The sequence below is a fragment of the Colius striatus genome, chromosome 5 (assembly GCF_028858725.1).
Source record: "Colius striatus isolate bColStr4 chromosome 5, bColStr4.1.hap1, whole genome shotgun sequence".
NCBI lineage: Eukaryota > Metazoa > Chordata > Aves > Coliiformes > Coliidae > Colius > Colius striatus.
The window spans coordinates 14,422,095-14,436,450 of record NC_084763.1 but is presented as its reverse complement, the minus strand read 5'-3'; the positions used below and the strand labels follow the sequence as shown (position 1 = coordinate 14,436,450).

At 42.0% G+C, this 14,356-nt stretch overlaps 1 protein-coding gene across 4 annotated transcripts in view; it reads left to right on the top strand.

The window, feature by feature from the left end:
- NOD1 (nucleotide binding oligomerization domain containing 1) overlaps positions 1-14,356 on the top strand; it is a 28,758-nt gene that overhangs the window by 695 nt on the left and 13,707 nt on the right. For 3 of the 4 annotated variants that reach the window (XM_061996375.1, XM_061996372.1, XM_061996374.1), the window contains exons 2-4: positions 7,460-7,798; positions 9,682-9,856; positions 11,024-12,827. In XM_061996375.1, the coding sequence (XP_061852359.1) occupies positions 7,583-7,798; positions 9,682-9,856; positions 11,024-12,827 (2,195 nt within the window). In that variant the 5' untranslated portion in view covers positions 7,460-7,582. Of the gene's footprint in view, positions 1-3,724; positions 3,990-7,459; positions 7,799-9,681; positions 9,857-11,023; positions 12,828-14,356 lie in introns of all 4 variants that reach the window. The other variant, XM_061996373.1, reaches the window with a different exon arrangement.

Below are 14,356 nucleotides of genomic sequence, written 5' to 3'. Positions count from 1 at the left end.
GCCTTCGTGCAGAATACAGCCGGCAGTCAGTGGTGTCGGTGTCGCGGGCGCTGGCCGGTGCCGTGCCGCTCCCGGCCCGCGCTGGAGAAGTGCTGGAGCGCCGAGGAGGTGGGAGGCAGCGCTTACCTGCCGTGGAGCTCGCCTCGCTTTTCCCCTGAGCGACGGATACCTCGGTTAAAAACAAAAGCGCCGTTTACTTGCGGTAAACCTGGCTGCTGATGAGTATCCGTGCGCTGACTCGCGGGAGACGTTTGGGCCTCGGCGATTTGCTCACTTGCCGCGAAAGAAACTGAAAGAGAGGGAACTGGGAGCGGTTTGCCTGGGCAAAGTCGCCCGGTGGCAGTGGAGAAGTCGTGGCATGGAGGGAGCGAAGGTGGTCTTCCTCCACGCCAGTGTACTGCTGACATCAACAGTTAACGCTGTCTCACCTTGATACTTAGGCAGTCCCTGCTCAGGGCCTCGTTTTGCTGGATCCACGGGTGTGCAGGCACAAGCGAGGTGGTCTTAGGCAGGTATAGTGGCTATAGCTAAATAGTTGTGCTGCTAATGACTGGAAGGAGGCTTGAGAGATCAAATTAGGGGCAGCTGTGAATATGCAGTTCCATTAATTGGAACTTTGGTACAATTCACTGCAGGCTGAATGTGAAAATAGTAAATAATAATAGAAAAGCATTTCCATTGTTCCCTACCCCCTCCATCTTAAAACAAAATGACTAAGATTTCTGTGGCTGGAGAAAAAAATACTTGCTTTTTTAATAGCAGTTTCTTTTTATTTATTGTACTTTTCCCACCAGAAAGGATTGATCAGGAAACTGCGTAAAATCTTTTTGATGGGGGCTTGTTAATTCATCCAAACACTGTATATTATAGAATCATAGAATGGTAGGTGTTGGAAGGAACCTTTAGAGATCATCTAGTCCAACCCCTCTGCAGAAGCAGGTCCACCTAGATCAGTTTGCACAGGAACGTGTCCAGGCGGGTTTTGAAGACTTCCAGCAAAGGAGACTCCACACCCTCCCTGGGCAGCCTGTGCCAGGGCTCCCTCACCTCAACAGTGAAGTAGTTTTTTCTTAAGTTTAAATGGAACTTTTTGCGTTCAACCTATTACCGCTTGTGCTGTTGCTAGATACCATAGAAAAGTGATGCCCCAACCTCCTTACACCCACCATTTAGATATTTGTAAATATTAATAAGTACCCCCCTCAGTCTCCTCCAGATTATACAGCCCCAGTTCCCGCAGCCTATACTCTTCCCAAAAGGTCAGGCCTTGTTTCCACCTCTCATAGATGGCTGAATATGAATTGTCATATGAACTTCAGTTTCTTTAAAAGCAATCTGTTAGGAAATGTAGCAGAAAAACCTATGAAGGATGTCACTATTTCTGTAAAAGCCTGTGCTTTTTAAACAGAAGTTTGTCTGTTTGCTAGGCAGAGGCTGAAATAATTTCTTCTGTGTTGTTCTATACCCTTCAAACAGCCTGGGATGGCTACAGAAGTTTATACAACAGTCAAAGATGGAAGGGGGGAAAAGTCACTGAAAGATGCCAGTCTCTGTGAACTGAGAGCAATGCAAAAATCACGAGTTGAAAAGCATTTGCATTAGTGTGATTTTAACATATGGCTCTACCAATGCGCCATTTGTGCTATAAAAATAAAAGAACGTTTATTTAGTCCTCAGAGAGGTACATTGCATTGCTTCTCATCAAAACATGCAGACTTTTTGTGTAGTATATGTGCCCATTTGCTTCTAATCTCTACATCTCTACTGCTCTTGAACCACGTAAAATAGTTGAAGTTCTTTTAAAAGTGTGAGCTGCTGTCTGGAAATACATTCTGTCGTATTTATGTTATAGTCAATGCCTGGCTGCAGTGGTAAACATGAAATAAGAGGTGGAAAATCAGTCTCTCTTCTGTCTTTCCTAGCAAAAAGTTGAGTTTAAACTGGCCTGATCTAGCAAAATCTCCAGTTCTCACCTTGCTGTAACCACTCTGCAGCGGGCTGGCTGTCAGTGTGAAATAAGCTTTTCTCAGGAAATAAATCTGACTTGAAGGCAAAAAGAGCACAGATTTTGATGTGAAATAGGGCACTATTTTCATACAGCCACCTCTCAAAGAGTAGTTGCATTTTGAATACCGTGGACAGAAGGCTATGCCAACAGGGACTGCACTAGCCCTGGGCCAGCACTGAAGTTTGTGCATGTGCTTTGCTGTTGTCCTGCCAGTACTGGCTACTAGATGCTGTGAAGCTCCTGGAGATCTGCCAGCTGCTGGCTGCAGATAGTGAGGCATGTGGCATAGGGGTTTTTTTCCCTCGGGGAATTTAGAGGATCAGTTTTTGTCAAAACAGCAAGACTACAGATGAAGTACTATTGACTGAATTTTTAGCTCTTCAGAAATACTCCAGTTTGGTCTTAAATCACCTGCTTGAAGGGACAGCTCTTAATTAATTTGTTCCTTTTGTTGCCTATACTGCATCTCCTATGTATCCTCCATGGGAGCAGCCAGTTTAATGAGGAGTGAATTCTCTAATTCGCAGGAAAGTGGAAATGCTTTTTAGCTATTCTTTAATAACCTTTATCTACAACATTTAGGTTTGATAAGATCATCTTGTGATAAACCAGCATATTCTTCACTGCCAGAGGACTTGTAGCACTGGGAGCTGAACAGGCATAGCAGTTCTAGCATAAAAGCAAGGTCTTAGTGAAAAGAGGATGTGAGAAGGGCAGGCCCGGGAAAGATGTTTGTGTGCTTGCACAATGCTGAGAATAGAGGGAAGTCAGAAGAACCACTAGATAAAAGTGCCAGTGCCTTCAGTGCAGAGGCCGTCAGTGCTGCTGCAGCTTATTGACAGGGTTTATACAAAACCTTGCTGTGAGAACCGGTACTTCTACTGCCCTTCTTACCGTGACAAATTTCATTTCCTGTTTTCATTTCCCTCCTTATTCCTGGCTTGATCCCCATCTTGCTTCCTCTTTGTTAGCAGGCTTATGATGTGCATCTCCTACCACACTTTCTTTTGCTTCTCACATCACTTCAGTCTCCATTAACACTTCATTGGGTCTTGTCTCCATTTGCCTTTACAACTGGTGAGTGAGCAGTTCGCTCTCTGGTTCTTTTTAATTTGTGATAGTCTGTTTTCCGTCTTCTTCTCTCTACTAAAGCTGCTGTTCTCAAAATGGCTGAATTTCCTCTCCAGTGTCATTGACAGCCAGTAAATACTTAGGGTTTATTTTTCCTCTCAGGAACAAGAAGTCCATTCTGCTTCCAGATAGGAAGATTTTCTCCGTAAGTGTCGCTCCCTTTGTTTCCCCGTACTAGACTGCTGCTTCACCCAGGTATCCTCTCTCTTGTCTCTCCCCATTCCTGCTTAAAAGTTCTGCTCTTTCAGCTACTGTATATATCAAGCTTGCAAATCTTTCCCTTTCTCCCTGTCTACACAGTTTTCAGTGTACAAACCTCAGTGATAATGCTCATTTCTGTAAATAGATGCGTTCACAAGCTGTTGCTCTTAGGTCCTCTGTTTTTACCCTAACTTAGAGATGTTTTATAAAGGATTGTAAGAGCCTTAAGATAGCTTTCATTAAAAATTATTTTATTCATTATCCCTTTCAGAAGTAGAACAGTTCCAGAACTGGGGCAGTAGTTGTCATCAGTGGATGCTTTTACACCTTGATCAGTGCACTGAGATGTCTCACATTAATACATGTCTTGGTCTTTTCTAACAGCGTGTCCTTGACTGATGCCACATCAGTCACATGAATTGCACTGGAATTGAGTCCAGCACGTGGAGTGCTCAAGATAAGGGAGAGAATACCACATGCACTCAAGCAAGGAAATGCTTTCAACACGTATTTATAAGCTGCATAAGCATTTACCTTTGAAAATACCAGATGTGTAACCTAGCATTGTAAAACTAACAGATCCTTTAACAAGACACATAGTACTTTGTAAGCTGGGACGCTTTCCAGAAAGATACTGATGGACTTGCAGGTAAGTTGGAGACCTCATGATGTCAACTCATTGGCCTACTTAAAAAAAACCCCAAACATACAACAAACAAAAAAAACCTGCAAAAAACCAGAGTCATGCATGTCGGAATCTTACAGGCAGCACGTTTCTCTAAGACAACATGTTTCTCACGCTGATCAGGAGTTCTGGGTGCAGTTGCACCTGGAACTGCTACTACAGTGTAGTTTTATTTTTAACACTAGTCTGAGCAGGACCTGAAGTTTCTTCATACAGATGATACACTTTGCTAGAAATGTGCACATACCTGCCTTGCACTTAACTCTGTGTGTCAGGACAGTTGTTCCAGCACCCTTTAAGGTGTTCAGTCACTCATCTGATGCCACATTTTCTTAGTCTATGGGTAGTGGAAATTTCCTCTTTTTTTTTTTCGTATTAGAAGAGACTGGTGAAAATTACTGTTTTCTTTAGTACTGGGTGGTGTGGGATTTTTGCCTTAAAGTTAATATTGCCACTGAAAATATCACTGAGTACACCATCATGCACAGAATTCATATGACCAGCTCTGACTTCCCTGCCTGGTGTTTTTCCTCTTTGTGCTTTTCTCCTCTGATGCTTAGCCTCACTTTATGTTCTGTTTTGATTGCTCACTTGTTTCTTCACTCTCATGCAGATCACCTTGTGTGAAAGGGAACGTGCATTCTCCTGCAGCAAATGTATGCATACCCCTTCCAGTAGCAGCCAGGTTCTATACTGACTTGTACCTAGATGCAGGGCAGGCACCTGTGAGACCTTCTGATCTTTCCATATAGTCTATGTTCTTGTCTTTTTGCTGTACTACTTCTTTCTTTTCTTACCCTCTCTGTAGATGGATCGGAAAGAGTGAAGAACATACTTCTGTTTATTTCGTTCACATGGTTTTCTGGATACTTGTCTCAGTTCTCACAAAGTAGGAAGAAAGAAAATGTGTTAGGATAATGTGTTCCTAGAATAGGCAGAGCAAGCAGGGAACATTGAGTAGATGCAGTATCTTGAAAGAAAAGGGTTAATATGTCTGTTGGATGTGTTTTAAGGTGACTATATCTTTAACTAAAAACTTGCAAAAGCTTTAGTGTTGTTCAGTGTTGTTTAGTCTTCATGATAGAGTTCATTGATGGCATGAGCTTTCACAAAGAGATGTGCCAGTGAAGCTTCTAGGAAGCTGAGTGACTCAGAATTCAGCCACTTCATCTGGTGGGTCATGTGAATGGCATAATGAAAGGTTGATTTGTCTGAGTAGATGTGACCACTTACTAGTGTTAAGAAGGTCAGATCACTTGGTGACTTTCCGTTTGGTTGAAAGAGTTTTGCAGTTTGGGAGTTGGCTCTGATCCAAAACAGTTGTGCTGTTCTGCCTTTGGAGGGCTCAACTCTTAATGCAATTGTCTGGATCCCTTCAGGTCAGCAACCATAAGTTAGGAGCTATTGGTCTCTTGAAATCAGAGGAGCTATGCTAGTTTTCCCTGTGGTTCCAAGTGTAGATAGGTAGTATAATTAAAATGCATTTGTATAAGCAGTGTCTTTATGGTCAAGCAGGAGAAGTTACACTGATGCAGACTGCGACCTCTAATATGGGAAACCCATAGACATTAGTTTGTTCCAGTAGCAGGTCACGTAGAATAATCTGTGAGCTGGCAAGGCTTGATTATAGTTTGGCAGGGGAGTGCTAGAGAGTGCTTGGAAAGTTTGTCAGCACTGTACACATCTTGGGAAACGGTGAGAATTTTGTAGCAGCAGAGCTGGCACCTTGACAGAATTGTTGAAGGATGGCTTTGTGTTTTTTTCTTATTGATGTGACTGTAATCAGAATATAAGAACGCTTTCCCAAATATCCCTTGGCCTGCTGAAGCCACAGTATATTTTACCTGTTGCTGGAGAGTGCCAGTAATTGGAGTTGATCATGCAAACTCTCATTGTCTGTGTGGAGGCGATTCAGTTCTGGTCTTGCAAAAAATCTGCATTTTGCATGGGAAACTGTGTGTGCGAGAGTCATGCCTTACTAGTACCCAAATGAATTTATTGTTGAATGGTAATTGCAATAGAACTTTAGTAATACAATAGAGAGCAGTCTCATCCTGATTCCTATTGCTTTATGCCTTGTAAAGAAAAATGGGAATAAACATCCATCTAAAAAGAGCTCTCAAGAGCTGGTATAGAGAACAGGGGCGTACACAGCAAGTCTGTTTGTAGACAAGGAGAGAGCATTCCTGAGAAAGAGTACAGTTTCTAAATAACATCCCTACTGCAATGAGAGGTTTCCTGAGCCTGTATCTGAGTTAATGATCAGATTGTGTCTCCAGGTGTACATAAAGGAGTTGAGGTCAGGCATTCCAGCCTGAGCCTTTGCACAGGCTTTAAATGGAATACCTTCATGATGAACTGTTGAGCTGTATTGTGTGCAATCTATTCCCTTTATGAAGATGGAGGTGGGTTGAATGCCCAGTTCAGTAATGAATATGAATTGTGATGCCCTTTTCTGGGCCTAGATCATCAGAAAGAGAAAGAGTCTGGGCATTGAGTTATTCAGTGCAATTCCTGCTCAAGGAGAGGTCCAGATTTTTTGTTATGAAACACCAGAAACGAGATCTTGTGTATTTACAGTCACTTATTCCAGTCCTTACTGTAACAGTGTTATTTTTTCAGATTCTGAAAAACTATACTTTCAACTCTTATGGTTACTCATCTAAATTTGTTAAGATTAACTAAATTAAACCAATGCAGTGAGGTTTTCCAGCTGTCTGAACCAATAGCTTCGGGGGGTGTGATGTAAGTGTTGTATTAGATCTCAAGTCTACAGCAGCATTTTCACTGTTAGCATCATTTTACTTTTGGCTTTCTTAACAGAAACATCTGATCAGTGGTTTTCCCACAGTCTCACTACTGCCTCTCAAACCCGATGCCCTGATGCTGAATGCTTTTTCCTAGTTTAGCTAAAACTGCCTCAGAGTTCACAAGACCTCACTTATAGGAGCAGTTCTCATATTTGCAACACTTGTATATGGAGCCTTTTTTTGTAACACAGAAAAGGCAAAGTGAATTGCTACTACAAATTAATTCCTCCTACAAAATTAATTGCTATTAAATGTAATTTTATTCCATTTATATCCATGTCCAGATACGTTTGGGCAGATGCCCCACTTTGTCTTTTAAAACATGAAAAGCTAATGAAATATATTAGATTATGCACCAAGAGCAGGCAGTTAATAAAGCAGGTGCCAGTAGTGTTGTTTGGGGGAAGCTACAGTAAAGTACTGGTAGAGAAGGGGGGCTGCCTGCTGTAGATGGTTTTTCTTCACAAAAACCTGAATAAATAAATGGAACTACCTGGGAGAAAACATTTAAATAAAGTTGCCTGAGATGATATGCAGAGGTTGGAAATATTCTTTGGTGGCTGAGGGATGTATCTGCATAGGTTAAGGTGTAAATTGAGGTTCTATGCAATTACTTTTTTGCAGGCTTAGTAAAGTGAAGGACAGATTGCCTCTTTCTCTGAAGTTAACTCCCAGCTGACTTCTCACTGCAAATGGACAGTCTGTCAAAGATGAGGCTAGGCAGAGCAGCTTCTTGCTGTCTAAACTATGGAAGGACAACTTTGTGCTAACGTGGAGATTCCTGTGGAAAAACCTCCAGGAGCAAGGCTTCCCTCCTTCATTACTTTGCTGAAGGTACACCGAGAACTTCTGGTCAGCAGGATCCGAAACACGCAATGTTTGATTGACAACTTGATTAAGAATGACTACTTCTCCACTGAAGATGCAGAGGTTGTTGTCCAGTTTCCAACTCAAGCAGATAAGGTATTCTTTTTATTTCACTAGCCAGCATAAATTTTTTGTTACTTGCAATGTAGCACTGGGTTTTTATGGGCTTATCTGGCAATTTTATATCTGTTGTCTTTTCTAATCTCTGCTATTTTGGAGTTTACTCACTCCATTCCTAATGGACAAGTGTCTCCAGCACAAGTCTTTCCAGCGTGGCTGGCAGTGCTTGTAATGCCTATTGGCAGCTGTAAGAATGGGCAGGGTGATAATTGCTGTTCTGTCCCCCCAGCTGCAGCTTTGTCCCCTGATAAGGGGGTGACCACAGCAGCTGTCAGAGTGTAGCTTGCTACGCATAAGCCTTCATTGCACAAAAAAAAGAGTATTGCACAAAAAATCTACTCCAGGATACTATGGGACAGGTCATCCTTCTTTAGAGGCACAGAGAAAGAAATGTTACTTTGGAAGGTAATGGTTATGTGTTATCTATGTGCATACCTTCCCTTCTCTTTAAAGACCTGTGCACATTCTTAGTGTTTGTATGGAAAATGACTACATCCTTACACATTCGGGGTTTGGATTTGTTTTTGGATGTCAATAGCAAGAATAATTTCCAAGTCTCTTGGTAAGAGAAAATGATCACATGTACACAGTTGCTCTTTGCATCATGACTTAAGCTCCTCGTTTGTTTCCATGAAAGACCAGTCATGCAGCTTCAGAATAGTGCCACAGTTAGAGGCAGGCAAACCATAAAAAATTCAGAGAACCTTGGACTTCACTAGCAGTGCAGATTTTCATAAAGTAATCATTCTTGCTTGCAAGTTGAAATGGCAACACAGTGCTCACTCTGTGTATAGAGTCAAAGCTGAATAAATGCACACTGTATGATCATTTCCATTTCTTATTGTTCAGCATAGTATACGTGATTGTTGTAACAAAGCTGAGGGGGAGGCCACAAATCAGGAGTCTAAGCAGAGCCAGTGAGCAGGCCATACAAGTGACAGTGAAGGGAACTCTGTGGAAGCTTCTCTGGAAGGCATTAAATTGCTTTTTAGAGCATACATATTGTCCAAAAATACCATGGTTTTGCTGTGCTGTGTGTACCTCACTCTGCTTTAAGCAAACAAGAGACCACAGTCTCTAGAAACCTTTGGTTTAGAATGGAATTCTTCATTCACTTCTAGCAAGAGGATCCAGACATTTAACATGGACCCCTGGATGACTGCTCTGTCTTGCAAAGGGTTTTGTACTCGGGCTGCCATGTACTGGTTGCACAGAGCTCAGGCTCTGCCTTGCTTTTAGAAGCGATGCTCAGTCTTGAACTGCTCCAGCCATTGTCTGGTAGCCATTAATTTTAGTAACAGTTGGAGGCAGGAAGTCTGTTGTACAGAGAGAGCCTGCAGAATTGAGTTGCTGTGTTAAAAGAAGAGTTGTAGGGTTTGGGGTCTGCCTGTAAGATCCAGAGAGAGATTCTGCCTACCCTTCTCTGGATCTGGCTGGATCCTGAGATGGATCTAAATGTGACTGGAATATTTACAAACCAGAGGGTGAATTAAGGGCACTGGGAAATAAATCCTTTTTTAAATTTCAACTAGCATTGGATTTTACATACACTATCTAGACAGGCTGAGGAAATTCTTTGGGTTCCCTCTTGAGGAGTAGTATTTATCCATTTTGTTTCTGGTTGGTGTATGATTTAGCTACAAGTTTAGACCTTATGTTGCAGAGCCAAGTCTCTTGCAATATCCAAGAGAATTTGAGGTGGCTCGAATTCAGGGCTAGGTTTTTAATTCAAGTTTTTGAATGACTAGCATTTAGTTTGATTCCCTATTCCAGTCCAAAAAGAATCCTAAAGCAGTCTGCAAGTGTAACTGTGATGAGATACTTATGTATCAATTATCTTTCATGTGGTGTTTCTTCAGGTTCGCAAAATTCTAGACTTGGTTCAAAGCAAGGGAGAAGAAGTTTCAGAGTATTTCATCCACGTCCTGCAGAAAGTCACAGATGCTTACTATGAACTTCAGCCTTGGCTGGATGAAATCAGTTATAAGCCTTCAGACAATATTCGTGGCAAATCTGTGGTAAATACAGATCCAGGTAAGGCTGTGCATCTATATCCCATCCCTTACAGCTACCCTGCCATGTAGGAAGCTCTAACCAGGTGACGTGAAAGTATGAGAGTCTAGGCCGGTGTAGCCAGGGAAAGCAATTGTGCATATGCTGTGCTTGCTAGCAGTGGTAGCCAAGTAATTAAAAGGCAACTGTCATGTTGCTATGTTACACCCTGTTTTGCTAAAGTCAAGCTCTTTCTGCTTTTGTTTGTGGATATGGTGCATAATTGCATAACCATCTTATGCCAGCTGTAGTATTTTCTAGGCCTCTGCTACAATTTATTAGCAAGTCTGTGTGTTTTGGCAGTGGAATAACCAGTATTTTGTGATGAGGACAGTCAAGCAATGAGGCAGGTTTCCCAGAGAGACTGTGCAGTGCCCATACGTTGAGCTTTTCAGGATCTGACTAGTCCTAAGCCTGACCTCACCTGATCTCATAAATGACGCTGTTCTAAGCAGGAGGTAGCACTAGAGACCTTCTGAAGTCCCTTCCATTCTGCATTGTTCTGTGATCCTAAATGATGAGTTATACCAAAAGTCAAAGTATTGCAGAAAGAAATGTTCTCCTCTTGAAAGCTTTTTCATACTATATAAATACAAGAATTACTTTGCTCCCATCCAAAGTGCAGTTTCTGTTGCAATAAGAATACAAGCCAATGTTGTACAATAACTGAGACTCTTATCACCTCAGATCTTTTGAGGTGCCTGTTTTCTAAAATGCCTGCCTTCTGTTTACAGTAAGAAAAATTCACAAACAAGTCAGGAACAAATAACCACCTACCCGATAGAAATCACAAGTAGAATATAAATGTAGTGAAGAGGCAGATGCCAAAACCAGTGAGTGACCAACAACCCCACCAGAGCTTTTAGCAAAAGGACAGGGGCTTGGCTTTGAGTCTCAGCTGAAAGATAGCAGCCCCTTAAAGCAATGCAGTGTCAGTACTGGCTTCCAGGAAATGGTGGCTCACCTTTAGTTAGCACCTGAATTTCCCAAGAGAGTGATGATGGCAGCACAAATAGAAGTAATGTGCCAAATGTATAAAGTGTACAATTTTATGTAGGAATGACTTTTGCTTATTACCCCCTCTCATGTCCCAAAGAGGTGGATCATTGTATACATAGGCTTTTTAATAATAGCTCACTGTCTTTTTAGTTAGCAGGTATTGCCAGAAACTCAGATATGAACTGGGACGGGACTCCAAGTATGTTACGTCGTACGCTCAGAGGGAAGAGATGCTGCTTGAAGAAATCTACTCTAACAGTATTATGGAACTGGTCAGCTTTACCAATGAGAGTCTAGGCAAAGTGTGTCAAATAGAAGCTCTTTTTGATGATGCAGTTGGGCTAATTAACGAAGATGGAGAGACTATTTATGTCTTTGGTGATGCGGGAATTGGAAAATCCATCTTGCTACAGAAGATACAAAGCCTTTGGGCCAGAAAAGAATTGGATGTAGGGGCCAAATTTTTCTTCCGTTTCCGATGCAGGATGTTTAGCTGCTTCAAGGAGGATGAAGCCATATGTTTGAGAGACCTACTCTTCAAATATAATTGCTATCCAGACCAGGACCCTGCAGAGGTGTTCCATCACATCTTGCAATTCCCTCACACAGTTCTTTTCACGTTTGATGGCTTCGATGAGATCTATTCCAACTTGGATCTCAGTAACATGCCTGAGATGTGTTCACCCAATGAACCCATCCACCCCCTGATGCTGCTGGTAAGCCTTCTCAGAGGAAAGCTCCTCAAGGGATCCAAGAAAATTCTTACAGCGAGGACAGGAACTGAGATCCAAAGAAACATCATTAGAAAGAAAGTGTTACTCCGTGGTTTCTCCAGCAACAACCTAAAGGAATACACTGCTGTGTTTTTCAAAGATGAAGGGCAACGAACACTGGTGTTGAACCAGTTGGAAGCTAACCCCAGTCTCTGCAGTTTGTGCTCAGTGCCTTTATTTTGTTGGATTATCTTTAAATGCTACGAACAGTTCCATTCCATGTTTGACAGCCATGAGCTTCCAGACTGCTCTGTTACATTGACAGATGTATTTTTAGTCATGGTTGAAGTCCATCTCAACCGATCCCTGAAAACAAGTTTGCTGAAGAACACCACCAGGAGCCAAGCAGAGATGTTCAAATCAAGAAAGGAAACTCTCCTAGCTTTGGGTAGGATGGCATACAAAGGGATGAAGAATTCTTTCTTTATCTTTGAGCAGGAGGAGGTCTCAGCAGTGAACATCTCTGAAGAGGATTTGCAATTGGGCTTTCTCAGGACAGTTAAGGGTTACAGTGGCTGCAACAATCAGTCCATGTATGAGTTCTTGCACTTAACCCTTCAGTCTTTTTTCACAGCTTTGTTCCTGGTCCTTGAAGAGAAAGTGAGTGCCAAGGAGTTACTTCAGTTTTTCAATAAATGTTCTTCCAGTGAGACTACTCAGCTTACTTGCCTTCGTATTCCTTGGTTAAAGAAACAACTAGCAGGGGAGGATCCTTTCCAAAATAAAGAACACTTTAATTTTACCAACCTGTTTCTTTGTGGCCTGCTTTCTAGATCCAAGCAGAAGCTCTTTGGTCACTTAATTTTGCCTGCAATCATTAAGAGAAAGAGAAAGACACTCATCACATACCTTGGGAAGAGCATGAAATCCCACAGGAAAGGCCCCACTCGATCCAGGCTTTCAGCCTACAATCAGATTCAGGTCAAGCCCAACTTTGTTTGGATGCTGAGGTGCCTTTACGAGACTCAAAGTGAGAAGGTGGGCAAATTGGCTGCCAGGCACATACATGCCAATTACATCAAGCTCACCTACTGCAACGCCTCCTCTGCTGACTGCAGGGCCATTTCCTTTGTCCTGCATCACTTTCAAAAGCGCTTGGCGCTGGATTTGGACAACAACAACATCAATGACTATGGAGTAAAACAACTGGTACCTTGTTTCAGCAAGCTTGCAGTGGTCAGGTAGGCGTCTGTGCAAGCAAGTTCTTGTTTATCCTTGATTTATTCCACACCCTACTGGGCTGAGGCAATTGATCTCAAAACTGGAGAAAGATTAGGGGTCTTACTGCTCCTGGAAAGAAAAATGTTACTCTGTTTCTGTTCTGAAATCTTTGTTCAGCCAGTCACGGGAGCAGGGATAAACTGTGAATTTGGAATCCCAAATGGAAAGGGTGGTAAGAAGTCCTTAGAAGCCAGGAATGTTTAAACCTGTAGATTCAGTTAGCTCTATCTCAAATTGGTTTGTATCAAAAGAGGATTTTTATAGAAGAAAGTGGTTAAGGGAAAAGAAAGGAAACACAATTGCTTACCCCATTATCTGAAGAATGCCTGAACCTATCTCTGTCCATTCCTCAAATGAGATAAAAGAGACTCTGCTATTCACAATGACCCTTGATCAAAAGCTCTGAATGTCTTGTTTTTACATACTGCCAAGATGTCTGGTTTTCACTGAACAAAAAGCTGACATGTAATACTCCATGAAAGGATGCAGTTGAAGTCTTTAGATGTGATGTTTCCCTGATGAAGTGATGTGGAGGAGGAGGACATGGCTTGGTGTGATCATGGAGAACTAGCTCCACCTCTAACATCACAGGCTACCTCTTGTCCTTTGAGGTTGTGCCATGCAGCTATAGATTGTTTGTCTAAACATTTATGTGCAGAAAAGCAGGAACTTCAGATGTATCTTTTTTTTTTTTTTAAAGCTCCTTCAGCCTCATGAGATATTTTTTAATAAATGGATTTATTCCTCTTGGTTGACTGTGCTCTGCCTTGTTTTCCTCTAGGACTAAATCAAGCAAGTGACACTTGTTTTTTCCAGTTGCAAATCACCTGATGTCCCAAGAGAAAGCAATAAGGAAACTTAGAAGGAAAATGCATAAGTATGTAAGACAAAACAAAGGAGAAAAAGACAGACTTTCTTTTTTTGCCTCTGTCATGATCATGCTATACACAGTGTGGTCTTTACACCATCCCCAGCACCAGACCAGTTTGTTCAGTTGCCTTTTTGTTTTTATGGCTCTTCTGACGTTAGGATTTCATTTCTAATGACCAGTTTCTGCAAGTCAGGAAATGTTGTTTCTAACCACCCCTTTGAAAGAAGCAGATAGTTCTGATGTGATGATATTGGCTCTGATTTCTCCTAAGTGCTGGTACATTCCAAAGTGACCAACTGACAAAGGAGCAAGAGCCAGGGGGGCTGTTGGTGATAAGGGACTCTAAGCAGTGAATGTTCATTTTCTGAGTTTGTGTAGATACTAAAGCTGGTCAAAATGTTTTCATGGAGAGAGCAGAACTAGAATGCTCCGTGGGAACTTGTCCATCTTCAAGACCTGCCTTTTCACATTTCTATGTGACCTGATCTAGGTGGACCTGCTTCTGCAGGGGGATTGGACTGGATGGTCTCTGGAAGTCCCTTCCAACCCTGCTATTCTGTGATATTGTGATTTAGGCAAGGTGAAAAAGCTTGAGAGGTTTAAAAAAAACAAAAGAAC